Here is a 24977-nt window from a genome sequence, read left to right as displayed (position 1 = left end):
GAAGAATTATTAGTAGCGCAACTAACATTACAGCTATCTAACACGTACTATATACCTTAATAAACTAAAGGGTGACACCTTACACTACCACTAACGAATAACACCTATCAGGTGCGCAACCAACATTACATCTATCTAACACTATATACCTTAATCAACTAAAGGATGACACCTTACACTAACACTAACGAATAACACCTATCAGGTGCGCAACCAACATTACAGCTATCTAACATCATATACCTTAATCAACTAAAGGATGACACCTTACACTAACACTAACGAATAACACCTATCAGGTGCGCATACAACATTACAGCTATCTAACATTCATAGAAGTTTACATGACGCCAACCATGTGCGATGGTAGAAACAATACGATCGTTTTACTAGAAATATTTCAACTTCCCAGAGTAAAGGGATATTGTCGTTCTGCCATCTAACATGGCTTCTTGGACGTAATCATGCAAAACCTCTATAGTTTGATAACTCAAGTATAAGTGACCCCATGTCTTTTATTATTTAGAGCAAGGCCTTATCGATTTATGATAGGACATTCCACATCGAGGAAGGATATTGTAGTAAACTGCGCCGTGATGATCGACAACACAGCTTTGCACTAGATATCTATTCAGAGGTAGGTTAAAATAACAACGCGCCTTACGCCTCACAAGCATATTTATAAGTTTCTTATGGAAATTCTTATGCCGTAAACTGGATTAGAAAGAATTGGAACTTGGTTTTTCGGAAAAGAGGGGTGCTCCGTTAATACAATACAAGCAAATGATGGTACTTTTCAATTAGAGCAGTTTTCGCATGACTGTGAAAAGCTCACGGCACGAACACGTTCTTGACACGGCAAGGGATACGCCAGACCAATCACATTGCTCGAGATTTCACTCTCCATCCAATCAAATACCCAGAACACGGCATAAACACGGCGCGGACGCGGTCACGCCAAAGTCACGGCACTTGCGGACCAATCACATTGCGCGAGAAAAAAATCAGCCAATCAAAATTCTAGAAAACATCACGGTCGCAGCAAGGCACGCATACGGCACCGACGTTTTCACAGTCATACGAAAGCTTTTCAAAGCCTAGTGGTGCTTACCATGTACTTAAGTATCTAAATGTTACCCATAGGAATGCAAAAAAGACGTACCAACACTTACATCATCCCAGTATGGTCGACGTCCCGCACTCGAAACACCATCACGAAAACACTGTCGAGTATTGACGGTAAAGAGAGACTTCTACCGGGAAAGCGGTGCACATATCATGGGGAAATTATCCATGTTAAAATAATAACGATGTTAAAAAAACTCTTTATTGTTGTCAGCACACGTTTGGCTTATGTCAAGAGCTAAAAAATAAAATTATTGCTAGAAAATTGTAGCTAAGGTTTTTTGTTTGCAGACAAGCAAGATAAGGTTTTCATTATAGGGATTTGCCATCGCGGACAAGATCAAGCTAGATTTTAAGTAAAAAATACTGGTAAAAGCGCGCAAACGATAAGATTATCTCGATTATTATTATCATTATTTTAATAATCATACTTTGATTTTGTTAAATATTATTTAAAAAAGATGAAAAATAATTTGAACACTTTTTAATAGAAGCGCGCTAAAGCTCTTGATACTTGTTGCTAAAAATTAAGTCAAATTGAAAGAATCTAGACTCGAAATTCCTGCCCCGATCCAAATTAATTGCCCTATTTCACTATGACGTCACTGCTTGTTTATGTGGGGGATAGAATCGCCAAATCCAATAGAAAATTCAACAAAATTTGCTCCTAGCGAAACAGTTTAATCTAAAATGGCCTGATATATAATATGTGTTAATATTAAAAAATATTCTGAGCATTTGCTGGCTATTCTACTTCTCTTCGTGGATTGATAAGGGTTTTAGAACAATTTTCAGTGAATTTGCGTTGATTTGCCCCCCTCCGACAACCATGATCCTTTGCGTTTAAACAATAGATTGTTTTGATGTGATGTCATAGTGAAATAGGGCAATTGATTTGCCGGGTTAGAGTGAGTGAGCTAGCCATTTATATTGAAGGGGTGCGTAGCTTTTTGTATCGCATTAGATTATGTCAAGTTGTTTGGGCGTAATATCGAATTCCTATTTCAGAGCCCTTCTTATTCTGTTGAGTATTTATCTCGCTTCTAGTAGCAATTTAGATTGAATATCATTGTGGAAAATGCTTCTGAGAGACACGTGAAAATATTAGACTTACAACCCAAACGAGTTCCATCACAATACTGATTTGTTAAAACCATGTAAAGTTTAAATAAAAACTATGTAAATTTGATGTATGACACATGAAATTTCTGAATCTTGTATTCATGCATGATCAAATAAATAAATAAAGTAGATTCGAATAGGAATGCTGAATCAAATAAATGAATAAAATAGAGTCGAATTGGAATGCTGAATCAAATAAATGAATAAAAGAACCAGAATAAGTGTACTGTGCAAGTCATCTGTTGGGATCTACTTTGATGTTCTCTTTCGTATTCGTTGACATTTTGGACAAGAATCCTTTTTGAAACACAATCTAATGAGAATTGGAATGGAAAAATAGATGAGAATAAAGAAAAGAGGAAAATCTAGACGTTTTCCCACACTTTCTTGACTTACATAGGTATGAACAGTCCCCCCCTCCACTAAATGCTTAATGCTGTAAAGTCTATTGCTTCTCGAGTAGTCGCGGTAAATTATTGAAGCTGCAGGTGCATGTGGCGCCTTGCAACCGTTATCATTATTTTTTTAAACAATGTATAGATAGGTTATTCGATAACAGAACTATTTTAGCGTGTATCCTTTTCATAAGAGAGAGAGAGAGAGGGGAGGGGGGAGAAATGGCACTGGTTGAAATGATAAAAGAAACCAAAACCCGATGCTTTGTTCAAGTCAACCAACATAGCGGCTATGACGCCGTATATTTACACTAAAAATAGCACATATTGCAGGTATATATATACATGAGCATTAAAGAAGTTAAACAGATCGAGCTTTCCATTGATACCCTACCATTATCATATAGAGAATGAAAATTTTTCTTGTGGAACAAGCATATTGCAAGCCCATATGTGCGCAAAGACAAAGGGGTAATGGTAATGTATTGTATGTGATATATGAGATTTACCCACTACTGACGCTTACTTGTGGAACAAGCATATTGCAAGTCCATATGTGCGCAAAGACAAAGGGGTAATGGTAATGTATTGTATGTGATATATGAGATTTACCCACTACTGACGCTTACTTGTGGAACAAGCATATTGCAAGTCCATATGTGCGCAAAGACAAAGGGGTAATGGTAATGTATTGTATGTGATATGTGAGATTTACCCACTACTGACTACACTAGTATTGATATAAAGAAAAAAAACCGATAGATTGTATGTCTTACTTGTGGAACAAGCATATTGCATATGTGCGCAAGGACAAAGGGGTAATGAAAACTGAGTACGCTAGTGTCGTTATAAAGAAAAAGAAAGTAGATTGTCTTACTTGTGGAATACTGTTCTGCACTTGGCGCACTGTACAGCATGTGGATCGAAGGCAAAGATGATTTCATTCACTTTGCATGTCTCACAGACAAAGCCCTTGGCTCGACACAGCTGTTGATTCATAAAATACCACTATTACAACTATTATACATGCCTACCTCGAGAGAAAAGCTGAGTATTCGAGTATTGCAAAAGCCTTCTTCCCAAAAAAAACACTCATGTTCCAGAGAGACTTTCGCTGTCAAGTCGTAAATGTTAGTACTTAGGTCGAAAGTATTGGAGCGCAAGGACTCTCTGCTATTCAGAGTACCTACCCAACACCTAATCGATCTTAAAAATGGTGCAAGATGCGCTAGTAACCTACGACAAAACTCATTTCAAGGGCTACAGTCGGTTCACATTATTTTACATGATCAGGTAGCCTGCGTAGAGGCCCCCGAATAATCGTGGTGTTGGGATTCGGAAGGGGGCTGGAAATGGGGGATTACGAAACTATTAGAAGAGGGTTTTAAAAACTCATACGAAATCACTAGATAACTAAGCCACACTTGAAATAAAAGGCCAACATTTTTAAACACGAGGAATATTATGTTATGTCAGGAAATAGATATTTTTTACAAAAAAAAAAAAAAAAAACTAACATTTTTTTTACAAAGAAAATCCACAAATGGATGAGCTCACCTCACAGTCTGATTTAATGTGCGTCAAGAATAATGAATGCACTCTTGTGACAAAAGGAAGCATGGATCCATTCTCTACTTCTAAGATATCTTGTAACGAGTAGACATTGGAATTATCGACAAAATGTTGGTGATCTTGAAGCTGGAAGAACAACGATGGCTATATTACTTAAGGGTGCTAGAAGGTGTGCTAAACGGGCACTGATGATTGCCTTACAAATTGGACTTCACAGCATTTCTTCTGTTGTCTCAATAGTGTGAGGGCCTTTGTAAACATTGAAACATTCGATTGGTGTGAGTTCTCGGACGCACTTAGAATTTGAAAGCTTAAACAAATGATAAACAATTTCTGCACTAGCGTGCCATTCGCGAAAGAATTATGGATGGAGAAAGGGATGGGAAGAAAGATTTCAATAAAATCGAAGATTTAAGTAAACAACATACGATTTCTGCGCGATTCACGCAACTCCCAAAGGAGGAGTTGATGGAAGGAAAGAATGGAAGGAAAGAATGAGAAAGGAATAAAGGGTGTATGGATGATAGGTAAATGAAGAAAAAATGGAATAAATATTAGATGGGAAAAGAAAAAACAACATTGAATGTGAAGTGATTTACTCACATGTAACAGTAATTTGCTTTCAAGCGCCATTCGACAACTCATGAAGTATTTCTTCATGATGAGGATTTCTTCCCTCAGTCTCTGATGGATATAAATAATAATAATAGTACTTAATAGAGCCATTGACTTTTTTCCTTGTAAAGTATACACCTATTTCAAAAAAAACGTCATTGCCAAAAGCGGTAGGCTATAGGTCATTCTGATAAGGAAAGGGTTTCGTCGACTACAAACAACATTGAATCGGTCAAAACTGAGGTCCATGTTCTTGACAAGAATAAGTAGTAGTAAAACAAGTCATTTGAGCTATTCTTGGATCTTGCAATGGCCTTTCTCCTATTGCTTATCGCCTATCGCCTGTTGCCTTACGCCTTTGGCGTTGACAACGTTTTTTGGTGTATATCATACACTTAAAATGTCCGAATGAGTTAACTATAACACACAGTCTTTCCCATGATTTCAGGGTTTTCCTATAGCGCATTAGCAAGGCGTCCCTCTACATGTAAAATATTGTTATTGTATCATTGACTAACCTTTATCTCTCTCAACTCCCCTACGAACTTAAATAAAGCAGGATTAAGTTGTTCAAGGTCGAGTAATGGCTTCTTGATCATTAAATCCAAGAATTGCTTGGTCTGTCGAGAGACCTGTAAGATCATGCAAACAATGTTAGGAACAACTAAATACTCAAGTACTTAGAAATTTAAGATGTGCATATACAAACGTCTTTCGCTTTTGTAACATTCCGTTATGTTTCTTTCGCTATCTATGTAGGTTTATTTTATCGGGGGGGGGGGGGGGGGGGGGGGTGGGGGCACCTTTGATTATGTTTTCGTTGTTGTTTGATGTTAATGATGATGTTGTCACTGTTTTTGTTGCTGTTAGTGACGATAATCATAATGTTTTGTTGTTACCACCTCTGTCTCTTGCTCATAATACAACGTGGTTCACCGCATCAAGGACATCATCGATAGTTATACCTTGTAAAGAGAAAAGTCCCAGTTATGTATCACTCTAGCAGGTATGATGACTTGATCATTCCAGTGACAGTCTTCACAGAAGAACTGTCCACTGTAGTCACACAGACGGGCTTCACTGTGTTCGCCTTCTGCAAGAAAAGAAAATAAGGATGAATATGATGGTGATGATGATATGAGGATGACACGATTAACATGATGGTCAGACGATGATGATCATCATAATAATGGTGATGATGATATGAGGATGACATGATTAACATGATGGTCAGACGATGATGATCATCATAATAATGGTGATGATGATAAGAGGATGACATGATTAAAATTATGGTCAGACGATGATGATCATCATAATAATGGTGATGATGATATGAGGATGACATGATTAACATGATGGTCAGACGATGATGATCATCATAATCATGGTGATGATGATATGAGGATGACATGATTAACATGATGGTCAGACGATGATGATCATCATAATAATGGTGATGATGATAAGAGGATGACATGATTAACATGATGGTCAGACGATGATGATGATCATAATAATGGTGATGATGATAAGAGGATGACACGATTAACATGATGGTCAGACGATGATGATCATCATAATAATGGTGATGATGATATGAGGATGACATGATTAACATGATGGTCAGACGATGATGATGATCATAATAATGGTGATGATGATATGAGGATGACATGATTAACATGATGGTCAGACGATGATGATCATCATAATAATGGTGATGATGATAAGAGGATGACACGATTAACATGATGGTCAGACGATGATGTTGATCATAATAATGGTGATGATGATATGAGGATGACATGATCAACATGATGGTCAGACGATGATGATCATCATAATAATGGTGATGATGATATGAGGATGACATGATTAACATGATGGTCAGACGATGATGATCATCATAATAATGGTGATGATGATATGAGGATGACATGATTAACATGATGGTCAGACGATGATGATGATCATAATAATGGTGATGATGATATGAGGATGACATGATTAACATGATGGTCAGACGATGATGATGATCATAATAATGGTGATGATGATATGAGGATGACATGATTAACATGATGGTCAGACGATGATGATCATCATAATAATGGTGATGATGATATGAGGATGACATGATCAACATGATGGTCAGACGATGATGTTGATCATAATAATGGTGATGATGATATGAGGATGACATGATTAACATGATGGTCAGACGATGATCATCATCATAATAATGGTGATGATGATATGAGGATGACACGATTAACATGATGGTCAGACGATGATGATCATCATAATAATGGTGATGATGATATGAGGATGACACGATTAACATGATGGTCAGACGATGATGATGATGATAATAATGGTGATGATGATATGAGGATGACATGATTAACATGATGGTCAGACGATGATGATGATCATAATAATGGTGATGATGATATGAGGATGACACGATTAACATGATGGTCAGACGATGATGATGATCATAATAATGGTGATGATGATATGAGGATGACATGATTAACATGATGGTCAGACGATGATGATGATCATAATAATGGTGATGATGATATGAGGATGACATGATTAAAATGATGGTCAGACGATGATGATGATCATAATAATGGTGATGATGATATGAGGATGACATGATTAACATGATGGTCAGACGATGATGATGATCATAATAATGGTGATGATGATATGAGGATGACACGATTAACATGATGGTCAGACGATGATGATGATCATAATAATGATGATGATGATATGAGGATGACATGATTAACATGATGGTCAGACGATGTTGATCATAATAATGGTGATGATGATATGAGGATGACATGATTAACATGATGGTCAGACGATGATGATGATCATCATAATTGTGGTGATGATGATATGAGGATGACATGATTAACATGATGGTCAGACGATGATGATGATCATAATAATGGTGATGATGATATGAGGATGACATGATTAACATGATGGTCAGACGATGATGATCATCATAATAATGGTGATGATGATATGAGGATGACATGATTAACATGATGGTCAGACGATGATGATGATCATAATAATGGTGATGATGATATGAGGATGACATGATTAACATGATGGTCAGACGATGATGATGATCATAATAATGGTGATGATGATATGAGGATGACATGATTAACATGATGGTCAGACGATGATGATGATCATAATAATGGTGATGATGATATGAGGATGACATGATTAACATGATGGTCAGACGATGATGATCATCATAATAATGGTGATGATGATATGAGGATGACATGATTAACATGATGGTCAGACGATGATGATCATCATAATTGTGGTGATGATGATATGAGGATGACATGATTAACATGATGGTCAGACGATGATGATCATCATAATAATGGTGATGATGATATGAGGATGACATGATTAATATGATGGTCAGACGATGATGATGATCATAATAATGGTGATGATGATATGAGGATGACACGATTAACATGATGGTCAGACGATGATGATCATCATAATAATGGTGATGATGATATGAGGATGACATGATCAACATGATGGTCAGACGATGATGATGATCATAATAATGGTGATGATGATAAGAGGATGACATGATTAACATGATGGTCAGACGATGATGATGATCATAATAATGGTGATGATGATAAGAGGATGACACGATTAACATGATGGTCAGACGATGATGATCATCATAATAATGGTGATGATGATATGAGGATGACATGATCAACATGATGGTCAGACGATGATGATGATCATAATAATGGTGATGATGATATGAGGATGACATGATTAACATGATGGTCAGACGATGATGTTGATCATAATAATGGTGATGATGATATGAGGATGACATGATTAACATGATGGTCAGACGATGATGTTGATCATAATAATGGTGATGATGATATGAGGATGACATGATCAACATGATGGTCAGACGATGATGATGATCATAATAATGGTGATGATGATATGAGGATGACATGATTAACATGATGGTCAGACGATGATGATGATCATAATAATGGTAATGATGATATGAGGATGACATGATTAACATGATGGTCAGACGATGATGATCATCATAATAATGGTGATGATGATATGAGGATGACACGATTAACATGATGGTCAGACGATGATGATCATCATAATAATGGTGATGATGATATGAGGATGACACGATTAACATGATGGTCAGACGATGATGATGATCATAATAATGGTGATGATGATATGAGGATGACATGATTAACATGATGGTCAGACGATGATGATGATCATAATAATGGTGATGATGATATGAGGATGACACGATTAACATGATGGTCAGACGATGATGATGATCATAATAATGGTGATGATGATATGAGGATGACATGATTAACATGATGGTCAGACGATGATGATGATCATAATAATGATGATGATGATATGAGGATGACATGATTAACATGATGGTCAGACGATGATGATCATCATAATTGTGGTGATGATGATATGAGGATGACATGATTAACATGATGGTCAGACGATGATGATGATCATAATAATGGTGATGATGATATGAGGATGACATGATTAACATGATGGTCAGACGATGATGATGATCATAATAATGGTGATGATGATATGAGAATGACACGATTAACATGATGGTCAGACGATGATGATGATCATAATAATGGTGATGATGATATGAGGATGACATGATTAACATGATGGTCAGACGATGATGATGATCATAATAATGGTGATGATGATATGAGGATGACATGATTAACATGATGGTCAGACGATGATGATCATAATAATGGTGATGATGATATGAGGATGACATGATTAACATGATGGTCAGACGATGATGATGATCATAATAATGGTGATGATGATATGAGGATGACATGATTAACATGATGGTCAGACGATGATGATGATCATAATAATGGTGATGATGATATGAGGATGACATGATTAACATGATGGTCAGACGATGATGATCATCATAATAATGGTGATGATGATATGAGGATAACATGATTAACATGATGGTCAGACGATGATGATCATCATAATTGTGGTGATGATGATATGAGGATGACATGATTAACATGATGGTCAGACGATGATGATGATCATAATAATGGTGATGATGATATGAAGATGACATGATTAATATGATGGTCAGACGATGATGATCATCATAATAATGGTGATGATGATATGAGGATGACACGATTAACATGATGGTCAGACGATGATGATCATCATAATAATGGTGATGATGATATGAGGATGACATGATCAACATGATGGTCGGACGATGATGATGATCATAATAATGGTGATGATGATAAGAGGATGACATGATTAACATGATGGTCAGACGATGATGATGATCATAATAATGGTGATGATGATAAGAGGATGACATGATTAACATGATGGTCAGACGATGATGATCATCATAATAATGGTGATGATGATATGAGGATGACATGATCAACATGATGGTCAGACGATGATGATGATGATAATAATGGTGATGATGATAAGAGGATGACATGATCAACATGATGGTCAGACGATGATGATGATCATAATAATGGTGATGATGATAAGAGGATGACACGATTAACATGATGGTCAGACGATGATGATCATCATAATTGTGGTGATGATGATATGAGGATGACATGATTAACATGATGGTCAGACGATGATGATGATCATAATAATGGTGATGATGATATGAGGATGACACGATTAACATGATGGTCAGACGATGATGATCATCATAATAATGGTGATGATGATATGAGGATGACATGATCAACATGATGGTCAGACGATGATAATGATCATAATAATGGTGATGATGATAAGAGGATGACATGATTAACATGATGGTCAGACGATGATGATGATCATAATAATGGTGATGATGATATGAGGATGACATGATTAACATGATGGTCAGACGATGATGATGATCATAATAATGGTGATGATGATATGAGGATGACATGATTAACATGATGGTCAGACGATGATGATGATCATAATAATGGTGATGATGATATGAGGATGACATGATTAACATGATGGTCAGACGATGATGATCATCATAATAATGGTGATGATGATATGAGGATGACATGATTAACATGATGGTCAGACGATGATGATGATCATAATAATGGTGATGATGATATGAGGATGACATGATTAATATGATGGTCAGACGATGATGATGATCATAATAATGGTGATGATGATATGAGGATGACACGATTAACATGATGGTCAGACGATGATGATGATCATAATAATGGTGATGATGATATGAGGATGACATGATTAACATGATGGTCAGACGATGATGATGATCATAATAATGGTGATGATGATATGAGGATGACATGATTAACATGATGGTCAGACGATGATGATGATCATAATAATGGTGATGATGATATGAGGATGAAACGATTAACATGATGGTCAGACGATGATGATCATCATAATAATGGTGATGATGATATGAGGATGACATGATTAACATGATGGTCAGACGATGATGATGATCATAATAATGGTGATGATGATATGAGGATGACACGATTAACATGATGGTCAGACAATGATGATGATCATAATAATGGTGATGATGATATGAGGATGACATGATCAACATGATGGTCAGACGATGATGATCATCATAATAATGGTGATGATGATATGAGGATGACACGATTAACATGATGGTCAGACGATGATGATGATCATAATAATGGTGATGATGATATGAGGATGACACGATTAACATGATGGTCAGACGATGATGATGATCATAATCATGGTGATGATGATATGAGGATGACATGATTAACATGATGGTCAGACGATGATGATGATCATAATAATGGTGATGATGATATGAGGATGACACGATTAACATGATGGTCAGACGATGATGATCATCATAATAATGGTGATGATGATATGAGGATGACACGATTAACATGATGGTCAGACGATGATGATGATCATAATAATGGTGATGATGATATGAGGATGACATGATTAACATGATGGTCAGACGATGATGATGATCATAATAATGGTGATGATGATATGAGGATGACATGATTAACATGATGGTCAGACGATGATGATGATCATAATAATGGTGATGATGATAGTGATATTCAGTATTATAAGGGTTTAAGGGTTTATTAAAGTGTCTACCAAAATTTACATTGTGTATATACAATATATAAATGAATAATGAATTGAAATTACAGCTAATAAGGAAATAAATCATTAAATAGTTCTATAAATACAAATAAAGGCTATAAAAAGTTATGCAGATGATTATATATACACATTAAGGTGAAAAAATATTAATTGACGACTAGAAAATGGTACAGGCTAACTGGAATAACTTGTCGTTAAACTAGCCAGATAACCTAATAGTGTTTGAGGCATTGTGAGGTCAGATATTAGTTGGTACGATTATAATGATGACTACGACGAATGAATTCATGAAAAGTTTTGATAAATGGAATATCCAAAATCAACAAGATGACAACCACAAGAAGCAAAGTTAGAAAGTATATGGTCACAACGTACTCTGCCTGGAGTATCATTTAAGACTGAGTTCTGCAACTGCTACAAAATTTTATTTTGTAAGCATAAAAATGCTCTAGTAAATGCTAAACAAACTACTTACTGTTTAATGATATTCTTTTACGGCATTCCACACACTTGTACTGTTGCGCGTTTAGACCGCCTTCAGGAGAAATGTTCAAATTGTACGTCGCGACTGACACCTGAAACAACAAAAACCAAACCACAGAGTTCTGGTTAAAAACACGTCGAGTTGTTAATCAAGATTGTTGGAATGAGGCGTTTTAAGTAATTAAAGCCGTACTTGAAATAATTGAAGAAATTTCTTGGAAGTGTAAAAGGCACGCATTGACAAATGATTGTATAGTCAGTTCGTAGAGCGGATTCAGCGCACATAACTTTGAAACGGTACAGCACACGGCCATGTCATGTCATGGTACGTGAAGGACAACCTTTAAACCGAAACAGCGCGCGAAATCATCATGGCCCGGTTGTACAGATAAATTTTATCCAGTGGATAAATTTATTGGATAACAGCGCCGACTATCCACTGGATAAGGATTTATCCGTAAATTACTGTTAAGTGTCATCCTTTATAAACAAAGTTTTTTTAATCTATAATAAAGGAATAGTGCTTCAAAAGGCACGGTTATGGTCACGTCCGTACTTTGAGTTATAGGCTTTTTCTTTACAATAACGGTATACTACGCCTCTAGCTACCTTACGACTGGCACACGGTCTTCTGATCAGCTCCAGACATTTACGGTGAGAACAAAATGAACAAGCTGGAAGAGAAAAATCCAAATATAAGTGCAGTGACACTAACTCACTGGATTCCTTATGGCAATTCCCCTAGAGTCGGCGGAAACTAACATTCATTCGCAATGCAAACTAAATGGGTTTTGTATTCAATTATAGCACTGATATGGCTTTTTTAAAATATTTAATATGCCGGCGAGAAAGGAAAGCGGGTTTCGTTAGTATTTAATACCATCAAATTTTGTTACTCAAAATATTTTTTTGTGGCAAATGCGAAGGAGTCGATTGAGCCCTTTGATCGTTTGGTCAGTAAAAGACAAGAACAATCTCAAGGTATACCTTTACATATAAATAACGATTGCCACATGGTCCATATCCATTTACCACAGCGGTCACACAGGCGACTGTCAGTAGTACGAGCCCCTTGTTCTTTGACGAACTGATGGCCTAAGATCTTCTTGGCGTCAGGTATTTTGACAAACGTCGATTCTTCCTGAATTATTGAACCAAGATAATAGTAGACATTTACTAATGGCAACCAAGCAATGAAAAACTTTAGTTCTTTTAGGTTTAATATATCATTTTATGTGGTTGCGCAAGAATCTAAAAAGGCCCAACAGATCAAAGATATTTCTTGAGCACAGACAGCGTCTAAAGGCTCTGACAAAAGGAACCAACGTTTGACTCAACATTTGACTAGAAAGTTGATCCAAGATTTAACTAACATCTTAGCCACACTTTAACAACAAATGCTAGGTCAAATGTTGGGTTAAATGTTTGGGCCAAATGTTGGGTCAAATGTTAGGTCAAATGTTGGGTCAAATGTTAGGTCAAATGTTGGGTCAAATGTTGGGTCAAATGTTGGGTCAAATATTGCGTCAAATGTTGGGTCAAATGTTGGGTCAAATGTTGGGTCAAATGTTGGGTCAAATGTTGGGCCAAATGTTGGGTCAAATGTTGGGTCATATCTTAGGTCAAATGTTGGGTCAAATCTTAGGTCAAATGTTGGGTCAAATCTTAGGTCAAATGTTGGGTCAAAAGTTAGGTCAAATGTAAAGTCATATGTTGGGACCGTTTTATTCAATAATAGGTTAAATGCACTTTTTAAGCCGGGGTCAGTCACAAGAGTAAGGTATTACCTTGTTTTCTTGTAGCTTGACTCTCAGTTGGATCAATCTCTCTACAAGTTGTCTCCTTTCCATTGAGTTAGGTGTAGCTGCTCTAATCATGTCTTTACATGAACGAATAGCGTGTTCAAGTTCTTCTGATGTCGAGAAACCCATAAAATTCTAAAAACGAGAACAAAGGCGTTAGAGCAGAACTTTTCCAATGACTGCTGAATCTCACCTTGGGAAAAAGTTATTAAAAGGCGTTTATAGGCCGGCTTTGTTCGAATAGGATGTTTGCATGATGGCGTCATTTGACTCCTACTACCACAATGCTTCGCGAATTTTCTTTCTTATTTAAATTTGTATTCCCTCATGAGAATAGTAAGACAATTGGTATTAATTAACTGAACAAGTGAAAGTGTGCAAAGGAGTCTGGAAGTAGAGGTCAATGACGCCATCAGGCAAACGTCCTATTCGTAAATCTCTCCGGGCTCCTTGGTTAGACAGATTCATTTACTCAAGGGATACTTTCATTTTATTGCAAAATATTCAAAAATACAAACAATAAAGTAAAGAGTGAATATTTTTAATAATTCAATCAATTTGAAAATTAATGCATCTGTACTGGAACACGCACATCTTCTACACAAAATTTAAGCCAAACTCTTGAAACCTGACTTTAATGATCGTTTTCTTAGTTCTTGTAGTAGTTATGTACTTGTATACCTTTGTCTATGTAGATTGTGTGTATTATCTCAGTTCCCTTTGCGCATCTAAAGTTATCATGTGCACACTTTTAAGAATTATACAAAAGAGGCACTGAGTTATACTTTTGAGAAATCGCACGTAACAATTCTAATAAGTGCGGAACATGTCTTCGACGTTAAGTTTTTAACGACGCAGTTATGCTTTTATCTCAAACCTTGACTTTTTTTAGTTTGAAATATGTTACTTCAATGAATGGGGAAGGGCAGGAGAGGAGAGGAGAGGAGAGGAGAGGAGAGGAGAGGAGAGGAGAGGAGAGGAGAGGAGAGGAGAGGAGAGGAGAGGAGAGGAGAGGAGAGGAGAGGAGAGGAGAGGAGAGGAAATTAATTAATTCAGAGATTAAAACTAAACGACTTACATCTGGAGTAGAAAAGTGATCCTCTTCCATTCCAAGAAGTTCTTCAAATATTCCAAGATCACTGAAACTGTCTTCTGTAGCAACACTCATGTCATCAGCCCTGGAGTCCTTTCTCCTCTCAACCTCATCATCCACAAACCTCCATAAATCATTCTGCACGCTGCCACTCACCGAAGAAGACTTAATTGAATCCATAGTCGACGTTCTTTGCACTTTCTCTACAACCGGTTTTGTATGTGAAAATGAACCAGAACCTGTAAAACTATTAATGCTACTGCTTTGAGAGCGCCAGTCATCAACTTTATGTATTCCTGGTACAAAGTTCAGATCCTCGTCCTCTTCTGGACTAAGATGATTTTTATTTTGCTCTGTGTCATCGTCAAAAGATGTTTCAATAGGAGTACCAAACTCATACCGTGCACAAGATACTTTATATTCAACTTCATCTTTTATCTCCTCCAATACAGTTTCAAGATTGTTTTTTCCTTTCTCTGAAATTTCGGACATTTGTTCTTCATCTACTACAGATTGATCACAAGGTGTTGATACATCTTCAACATCTTTTTCGCATAATATTTCTTCTTCAATTCGAGTACTCTTTATTGTGCTGTTATCAGACGTTTCTGTCACCATATTTCCATGCAATTCCTCAGTTTTCCCAGAAAAGTCGCTTAAATTGTTGAGAGTCTCATTTTCTACCGCAGAATCTTTATCTTCCAAGTTTGTTATATTTTCAGACAATTCTTCCTGGTTCAAATAACTTTCTTTCCCTATTACGACTTTCTCATCTAAAATATTATCAAGTTTGCTTTGTTTTCCTTTGTTTTGCTGAACATCGCCTAACGCCGCACCATCTGGTTCTAAACATAAATTATCTAACGCATTTTGCAAGCTTTCTGTATCTTTGCTTTCTTTGACGTCATTTATATCTTCTAGAGAGCTCGAACTTTTTATATTCCTAGTCTCATATGTTTCTTTGTTTTTCGTGGCCTCAAACCCAACAGAAACAGTCCGTGCTAATCGAATGTTAGAGAGCGACTCCATATTAGTATCTACGTCATGAAGAGAATCGTTTTGAAGGTCATTTTTAGAGTCAGTCATTGATGACGACATGTACCGCTCCACTGATGTAAGTCTGCTGCCATCACTTTCATCTAAGCTGTCAGCTATCTCAGCTACTGATGACTTAATTTTCTTCTTTTTCTTCTTGGACTTTGTTAAGCTGTTGTGAGGCGATTGCGAGAGGCTTTCAGGGTATGTCATAGGTGAGGAGTAGGAGGAGTGATAGCCATTTGTTGTGAGAGACTTGTCTGGAATCAGAGCTGCCACAGATGCTGTAGTGAAAATAGGAGGGAATTAAAAGGATGGATTTAGGTATCACAACCAACGCATCTCATGAAAACAATATTATGCCACACCCATCCTCCTCCTATACAGGGTAGAGTGCATACATCTAAGCAGCTAGCTCTCCCCTCTCATGGATCTATACCTACCCACCTCCTATACAGGGTAGATACATATCTAAGCAGCTAGCTTTCCCCTCCCATGGATCTATACCTACCCACCCATCCTCCTCCTATACAGGGTAGATGCATACATCTAAGCAGCTAGCTCTCCCCTCCCATGCATCTATACCTACCTACCCATCCTCCTCCTATACAGGGTGGATGCATACATCTAAGCAGCTAGCTCTCCCCTCCCATGGATCTATACCTACCCACCCATCCTCCTCCTATACAGGGTGGATGCATACATCTAAGCAGCTAGCTTTCCCCTCTCATGGATCTATACCTACCCACTTCCTATACAGGGTAGATGCATATCTAAGCAGCTAGCTCTCCCCTCCCATGGATCTATACCTACCCACCCATCCTCCTCCTATACAGGGTGGATGCATACATCTAAACAGCTAGCTCTCCCCTCCCATGCATCTATACCTACCCACCCATCCTCCTCCTATACAGGATAGATGCATATCTAAGCAGCTAGCTCTCCCCTCCCATGGATCTATACCTACCCACCCATCATTCTCCTATACAGGGTAGAGTGCATACATCTAAGCAGCTAGCTCTCTCCTCCCATGCATCTATACCTACCCACCCATCATCCTCCTATACAGGGTAGATGCATACATCTAATCAGCTAGCTCTCCCCTCCCATGGATCTATACCTACCCACCCATCCTCCTCCTATACAGGGTAGAGTGCATACATCTAAGCAGCTAGCTCTCTCCTCCCATGGATCTATACCTACCCACCCATCCTCCTCCTATACAGGGTAGAGTGCATACATCTAAGCAGCTGGCTCTCCCCTTCCATGGATCTATACCTACCCACCCATCATCCTCCTATACAGGGTAGAGTGCATACATCTAAGCAGCTAGCTCTCCCCTCCCATGGATCTTTACATACCCACCCATCCATATAAGATAGCATTTATCTGTCTGTGTTTACTTTCAAGCAATCCGCACATCTTTTTTAAATGATACTGTGTAAAATAAGTTCTAAATATCTATTGTCCCTTACCTGTATATTCTTGTTTCTGGACATTCTTTATGGGTGTTTGATGAGGGATATCTAAAGAACTGGAAAATATCATTTCACTTTAACATTATTCATCTATTACACAGTTTATACATCTATTTCAAAAAAAACATTGTCATTGCCAAAGACGATATAGGCAATGTCATTCTGAGATGGAGATGGTTTCATTAACTACAAATAACATTGAATCAGTCTCAACACTAAGATCCATGTTCTTGACAAAAGAAGCAGAAACACAAGTCATTCCAGCGATTCTTGGATCTTGGAATGACCTATCTCCTGTCACTTTTCACCTATTGCCTATCACCTATCACCTTTGGCGATGGCAATGTTTTTTGAAATAGGTGTATTAATTGTAATATGCATGTATTCTTAAGGAGGATTGATTTGCTGAGGTTGGTGGGGAGTGACCCCCTCATGGTATTACTGTGCATGTGCCATTCTACTAAAAGTACTGTAGTCTGAATGTTAATATCTGTTCACCATATCACTTGTTCCTAATAAATTATAATAGAAATTGAAATAGACCTCTTTACCTTGGGTGTAATGTTTTCTCATTACAAACCAGGTGTCATTCTCTTGAGAATAAGATTCTTTGTTTGAGTTGTATCTATATTCATGTGTCTTCTCACACACAACTGTTAAACAAAGAAATGGTACTCTAGGGAATGACACATGGTCTGGCAAATGGGAAAACATGCCCTATTGACAGCAAAACTTACATATTAAAGTCTAGATGGGATAAACCATACAATAGTACTGTTTTGGCTGTGTCAACCTTTACTTCATCAAAAACAAATGCATGAGGATGATAAAACTCCCTGCAAGCGAAAAAAGATTAACACAATTTATTACCTTCTATGTTTCCAATGTTTTTTTTATTAAGTACACTCAATTGATGAATCGCTGTTGGGTTCAGAAACATAGAACATAAAAGCTGAGACTGAAATGGCACATGGGAAATGACATAATTATATTATAATTTATTCATTTGCGCCATCCATGCAGTTGGTTTGGAATGCCAAATGCGTATTCAGAAGACCTTCATTTGAGAGTGGATGATGCCACGGGTCGCCGGTCACAGCATGCATCTCAGTAATTAACGTACTTCCCATGTGCCATTTCGGTCTCAGCTTCTATATTCTATGTTTCTGAACCCAACAACGATTCTTCAATTGAGTGTATACTGTTTCATATCACCAATCGAAGACAAATCCTTTTCATGTCAGGTGAGAAAGCTTAGAAACAGAAATCTATCTATATACTAAAGGGAATAGTCTATTTGCATTATTAAAGTTTATCTTTCCCTTAAAAAATAAATCAGTTGTCTCAAAATGGAGCTCAGAAATGGAAAGATCACCTTAATTTATAACACTTCTCACTGGATTCAGACCCTAATTTTTTGCTGATAATGAGAATCACCAGATTCATTCAGTGGCAAGATTGATACTACAACTTTCTATGAGTTTAGAAAATCCTGATGTACCTGAGCAATTTGTCATCTTGAGTGACAATATTGAGGTAACTTCCTAAAGAATTTTCTTGTGCAGCGACACGTAGCCACACTTGACATCTTTCCCTGTCATTCTTGAGTGATGTGCGTCTTTCAATATCTTGAATGACTTCTTTATAGGTGATTTTCACAACTAGTGGCCAGTAGGTTGTCTCTGTACCTGAAGCCCAGCTGAGAATCCTGTTCAAGAGATTCAAGACAGGCTTGATGAATAGATGGGCCAAGATTAAAAAAAGCAGTGCCAGTAGATGAAGTAGAATAACAAATGCAAGTTAGAGTAATAATACTGATAACCATGATAACACATCAGTAATATTTATAATAATTCAATTAACCTTATTATGCACTAAATTTTTGCAAAAATTTTCACAATTTTTGAAATTTCAAAAAAATAAAAAAACTCCTGACTGAATGACTATTGCCCACTTTAGAAATGAGTTGAAGACTGGGAACAAGTCTTTAGAATTAACTTAGTTAAAAAATAAACACCATAACCAGAAAGAGTACGGCAAAATTAGTAAATTTCTGGAGTTTCAAGATTTTGGGTTTCATACCGTGTAGCAACCTAACAAACATCTCAAAAATTACAAAGAAATGTGTGGTCACTGGGGACACTTGTCCATTAGTAAACATACATTTCTTTATATAAAATTGAGCTGATCCTCGCAGTATATGAAGCAACTTATGTGTATGCAGCTGCAAATTGAAAGTCTTAAACGGGATTTGAAGCTGTGCCCTGGCGATTCCGGTGCCATGCTCTAACCACTCATATATACATTTCTTCGTAATTTCTGATGCTTTTGATTACTTACAATTTAGCTTTTACTTAGCTATGCCAAACTACAGAAACCTGATAATTTTGATGTGCTCTTTCTCGTCATGGAAATAGTTTTTTAATAAGATTAATTATCAATATTATACCTTCTATATACTCATTCCCAGTCCTTCACTTTTTTCTAAAATGGCCAATTACTAGCCTCCTCCGCAAGCTACCCCATATATTCTCTGTTGGGATCCCTGGGTTTAGTTTTTATTTGCCCTCACCACAGGAAGCCCAAGGGGCAAAAAGAGCCAAGGAGATGTCTGTGGAGAGTTAGACTATTACCAGTAAATATGCTTTAAAAGTCAAAACGTCTAGGAATTTGATAAAATCACAAAATTAAAACGACTTAAAATATGTTGTTTTGATAATAACTAATTCAAAGTATTATGCAACCTTGGAAATTAAGAAATTGAGGTGTCGTGAAAATTTTATACCATAAGGTTATTTAAGTGTTAATATATTTTTGTGTCCCACCCTGATTGAGTATTATTTCTTTCTTTAAATAGTAAAGCCTGAGACATATCTAACATATAGGAAAAATAAATAAATATTTAAGGCATTAAAACATTGTCCAATCATTTTTCAAAAATAAGGGAATGATCCTGATTAGATAGTTCATCTATCTTACTCAAAGGAAAAGTGATTGGTTACTAACAACTAACCCCACCAAAGATATAGGATTGCAAATTCTAACATAAGATGATCTTTATGAAGTGCAGAACATCCCTTGTGGGAGATAACATCAAACCGTAGAATAAGTGATCATTTATCCTGTTATTCAATTACTACTATTTGTGCATGCCTTGACGTTTTAGAAAGCTAACTATTCTATAGTTATTATTCTCATACTGTATTGAGGCTCATAGGGTTATGAAGCTCCATAACCATAATGCATGCAGTGCAAACTTAAGCCTATTTTACAGGAAATAGGTATTCAATATGACAAATCTAAAATTACTTAACATGTTGATTTTTGTACCATTAGCACTTACCCTTCCTTTAGACCATGACTAAAGATGCCATCAACACTTTGACAGAGTTGATTGACTGCCTCTCCATTTTTAATAATTCCTTGTCCTAACGCAAACTCTTCCTGAACCTGTAAAAACAAAATTGTAGTAGGACTAATATAAAATAAGACATTCTTACTCCATCTACAATCCCACAATAATTTAAAATGGGGTAACACAAAAACTGATGGCCAAAAACTGAATTCAATAGAGCATTTTGATTTACAAGGAAATTGAGAAAAATACATAATATCAAATTTCTAGAAAGATTAAAACACATTGATTTATATACTAAAGCGATATCTTACTCGAAGAAAAAAGTGCGTCACTTAAAATATAGAATGATGTCATAATAAAGAAGTAAAAGATGAGAGAACGAGGATCGAAGCATAAAAATTGCGATTTCAGTTTTATTTTCCTATTCTTTATTAAATGCAGCTGAGGAAACTCGTTTGGTCGTATAACTTTTCGGATAGCTTTTTAATATCTTAAATCCAGAATTTACTTGAATCGAAACGCCGTTCGAAAAACTCACCTTTTGAACAGCCGTGCAAAGCTTTTCTAAGAGAACTTCGGCAAGTGGCTCGTGCATCTCACGAGATGCTTAACACCAAAAACACTGTTCTAGTCTGACAAGAGGGACGAGCCCAAAATGGTGTACAATTTCACAGTTCTTCAATGAATCTCTAAAACAAGAATATTTCTCTAGATCTTGCAATGATAATATCCTACCGTCCTGAATATGTCATCTTTGAGCACGACGTGACTGGTCATTGTTCAAGCCAGACAAATGTCACGAACTTTCTCACTCTGTTTTTCTTTTCTTTTCAAAACATTACCAGTTCATAAATGGAGTTTGACCCAATTTACAAACTTTTATGCCATAAAATTTCTCTTGATGGTAGTATGTATGATGTCCTCTGTGCTAATATTGTTGATAGCTTGATATTATTGCTGTAAAGCACATAAAAGAAAGAAAATATGAGCGTTTTTTTTCTTTCATTACACAACAGCGACCGCCATTTTGTCGTTATACGGGAACTGTCTAAGAACATTACCCGCTGGGCACAAACATCGTTGTCATTATTCAATTATGGCGACCATATTTGAAGCTTTAAAAAGTTGTGAATATTTGGAGTCAGTTTTGAGAGATTCCTTTGGACCTTGCGGTCTTGATGTTATGCTGAATTCATCATCTGGGAGTATTCTAATCACAAATAGTGGCGGCGTTGTTCTTAACTCGCTAAATATTGAAAATCCTTTGGGGAGAGTGATTGTTGACAAGATGAAGTCACACAGTTTTGTAACAGGAGATGGCGTTACTTCGTTTATTATTGTCGTGATACAAGCATTGAAGGAGATTATTGGACTTCTAGAGATGAAAGAGGGTATTGGGGAGCTAGAATTAAAACCACAGTCCTGGCAGACAATTATTTCGTTGTCAAAAGCTTTTTACAAGATTGCCAATGATGTTGCCCCTGACAACATATCACCAGTGTTAAATAAGGTTGCCATACACACTAATTTGGAGCCCCAAAACAAGGATGAAATCAAGCAAAAGTTAACGCAATTAATAAAAACTACCTTAAATGGGAAGTTTTCTGTTCTTTGTCAAGATCTGTTCACATCACTCCTAATAGATTTTATATCAAATACATGCAAACTTGGACATGAACTTTACCAAGGTATCATACAGGCATTAGATGACTTCTCTCACTTTTGTACTGAGTTTCACGGTACTCCTGTGCAGAACTCATGCGTGATTCAAGGATTTGCAATCCCAAGACAGTTTGCTACAAATGATAAGCAAGTCCTCCCTAAATCTGGAAAAAACGTTTTCACATTTCTGATCATTCATTGTTCATTGGATGATGTTAAACTTACTGCAGATGTCGTAACTTTTAACATAAAGAATGAAACCATGCTTGGTAAAGCTCTCAGCCATAAGAGAAACATTGTGTTTTCCATATTACAGTCACTCAAAGAGCAAGACATACAGCTTATTATTTCATCAGAAGGAGTTTCAGACATGGTCTTGCAGTTGTGTCAGCAATTTAACATAGCTGTCATTCAAATGGTCCCCATGGAGACAGTAAGCCATCTGTGCAAGTATGGAAACGTGCAACCACTGTGCCATCATGATCTTTTTGAACTAAAAAACCTGTCCGATATTTTTTTAGGAAAAGGCAAGTTTTGTAAAGAAAAAGCTCTTGGGGTGCACAAGTTTGTTCACTTGGAGATTGATAAGCAAGTTGACAGTAATCATATTGTTCCATATCTAATCTTACTCTGTGCACCAACTCAAGGACTTTGCCAGCAATACTACATTGCACTCCATAATGCATTAAAAAGTATTAAAATGTCATTTTCGGATAACAGGCTGCATCTAATTATGCTTCCGGGTTGTGGATCAGTAGAATTTCTTCTTGCTAATGAGTTTGGAAAATATGCTAAAGCTACAAAAGACAAGAACCTTTCATTAGCATATTCAGTTTTAAGCAAGTCTCTGCTTCAGGTTCCTCATACTTTGCATAAAAATTCCCATTCTTGTACTTCTAGAGACAAAAACTTTTTAAGAGTACAGCAAGAAGTCAAATTTTCATTTAGAGTCGATGGAAGTGTATTAGGTGTGAATGGAACAACAGGGTGTGTTATTGACCCTTACAGGAAGGGTATCTTTGAACCTTTGAATGGGAAAATGCTTTGGATCAGTCACATTTTGCAGTGTTTATCAATGATTCTAAGAGTAGAAAGAATTATTAGTGTAAAATCTATTGTTAGAGATGATGAGAAAGAATCTAGTGATTCTGAGGAGTGAAGAACCTATTACATGATTGTAAATCAAGTAGTAAACAAGAAGTAAATAAAACTAATGACTACAGGCAATCAGGGAAGCAGCAACATTAACCTTGATGGTTCCCTGTTATATATTTTTTCAAGTTGGTCCTGGGCACATTCATTGTTATCTGGCAAAATGCAATCTATAAATTTTTTTGGCATGGCCAAAAATAACGCCAATCAATGGTTTTTTTTTGGGTGGCTTTAAATATGGCCAGTCAATGGATATTTTTGGCATGGCTAATAGACAATGTCCAAATGGCACTTTTCCATCATTCCACAAATTATTTGCACTTATCCAGCCAAACATCTGTTGACAAGTCCATTGATTGTCCATATGTTGGTCAGTCTGATGTGGCCAGCTATTATGTCTGACTACTGGGCAGCTGTAATTTTTAGCAGCTGTAATTTTTAGCCCTGCATGAGGGAGAGTAGGCTCAGTCTCCAGCTGTTGGTACATAAATCCCCAACAGCGGGTGCACGAAACCCTGATGGCTGGAGACAGTCTTGAGAGAGATATGGTGAACCTGAAATAAAAGTTACACTATGTTTGTCTGGTTCCATAGGATAGGTGTGCAATATTATTATGACCAAAAAGTGCAGGGCACTGCGCAAGGCAAGGATCAAAACATTGTAAAAGTCTCGTTAGTTGTTATTAAAAATGTCATGAGAATTCCGAACGACATAAAGGCGTGGGCGCCCTGTGTTTACTGTTGTTGCTTTGCGCTT

At 36.8% G+C, this 24977-nt stretch overlaps 2 protein-coding genes across 2 annotated transcripts; one reads left to right on the top strand and one right to left on the bottom strand.

Annotated features, from left to right (window-relative positions):
- Positions 1-1309: 1309 nt before the first annotated feature.
- LOC116305573 (uncharacterized) lies at positions 1310-22461 on the bottom strand. The gene is made up of 16 exons (XM_089034317.1): positions 21946-22461; positions 21393-21499; positions 19551-19757; positions 18787-18885; positions 18047-18105; positions 15522-16855; positions 14429-14578; positions 13629-13782; positions 13251-13315; positions 12634-12733; positions 5795-5922; positions 5348-5461; positions 4818-4898; positions 4200-4340; positions 3520-3629; positions 1310-2560 (listed from the first exon to the last, which is right to left on the bottom strand). Exons 1-16 carry the CDS (start codon positions 22000-22002, stop codon positions 2497-2499), a joined length of 2970 nt encoding a protein of 989 aa, XP_088890443.1. The 5' UTR covers positions 22003-22461; the 3' UTR covers positions 1310-2496.
- A 42-nt stretch (positions 22462-22503) lies between these two features.
- LOC116305574 (BBSome complex assembly protein BBS10-like) lies at positions 22504-24296 on the top strand. Its single transcript, XM_031715514.1, has one exon. The coding sequence runs from the start codon at positions 22504-22506 to the stop codon at positions 24226-24228; it is 1725 nt and encodes a 574-aa protein (XP_031571374.1). The 3' UTR covers positions 24229-24296.
- Positions 24297-24977: the final 681 nt, after the last annotated feature.

This window comes from Actinia tenebrosa, unplaced genomic scaffold, assembly GCF_029948245.1.
Source record: "Actinia tenebrosa isolate PJP-AT-01 unplaced genomic scaffold, QUT_ActTen_1.0 PGA_scaffold2__45_contigs__length_23673736, whole genome shotgun sequence".
In the NCBI taxonomy this organism is placed as follows: Eukaryota; Metazoa; Cnidaria; class Anthozoa; order Actiniaria; family Actiniidae; genus Actinia; species Actinia tenebrosa.
The sequence above is the reverse complement of the archived record's forward strand: the minus strand, read 5'-3'. Positions and strand labels throughout refer to the sequence as shown.

What these genes read in the sequence shown, in the direction of transcription:
- LOC116305573 (XM_089034317.1), bottom strand. Translation starts at nt 22,002, where the DNA reads ATGCACGAGCCACTTGCCGAAGTTCTCTTAGAAAAGCTTTGCACGGCT. An exon ending in CCAGAAACAAGAATATACAG is followed by an intron (nt 16,856 to 18,046) that starts GTAAGGGACAAT and finishes TTTTCACTACAG; the next exon opens with CATCTGTGGCAGCTCTGATT. An exon ending in TCAAGCTACAAGAAAACAAG is followed by an intron (nt 13,783 to 14,428) that starts GTAATACCTTAC and finishes TCAATAATTCAG; the next exon opens with GAAGAATCGACGTTTGTCAA.
- LOC116305574 (XM_031715514.1), top strand. Translation starts at nt 22,504, where the DNA reads ATGGCGACCATATTTGAAGCTTTAAAAAGTTGTGAATATTTGGAGTCA.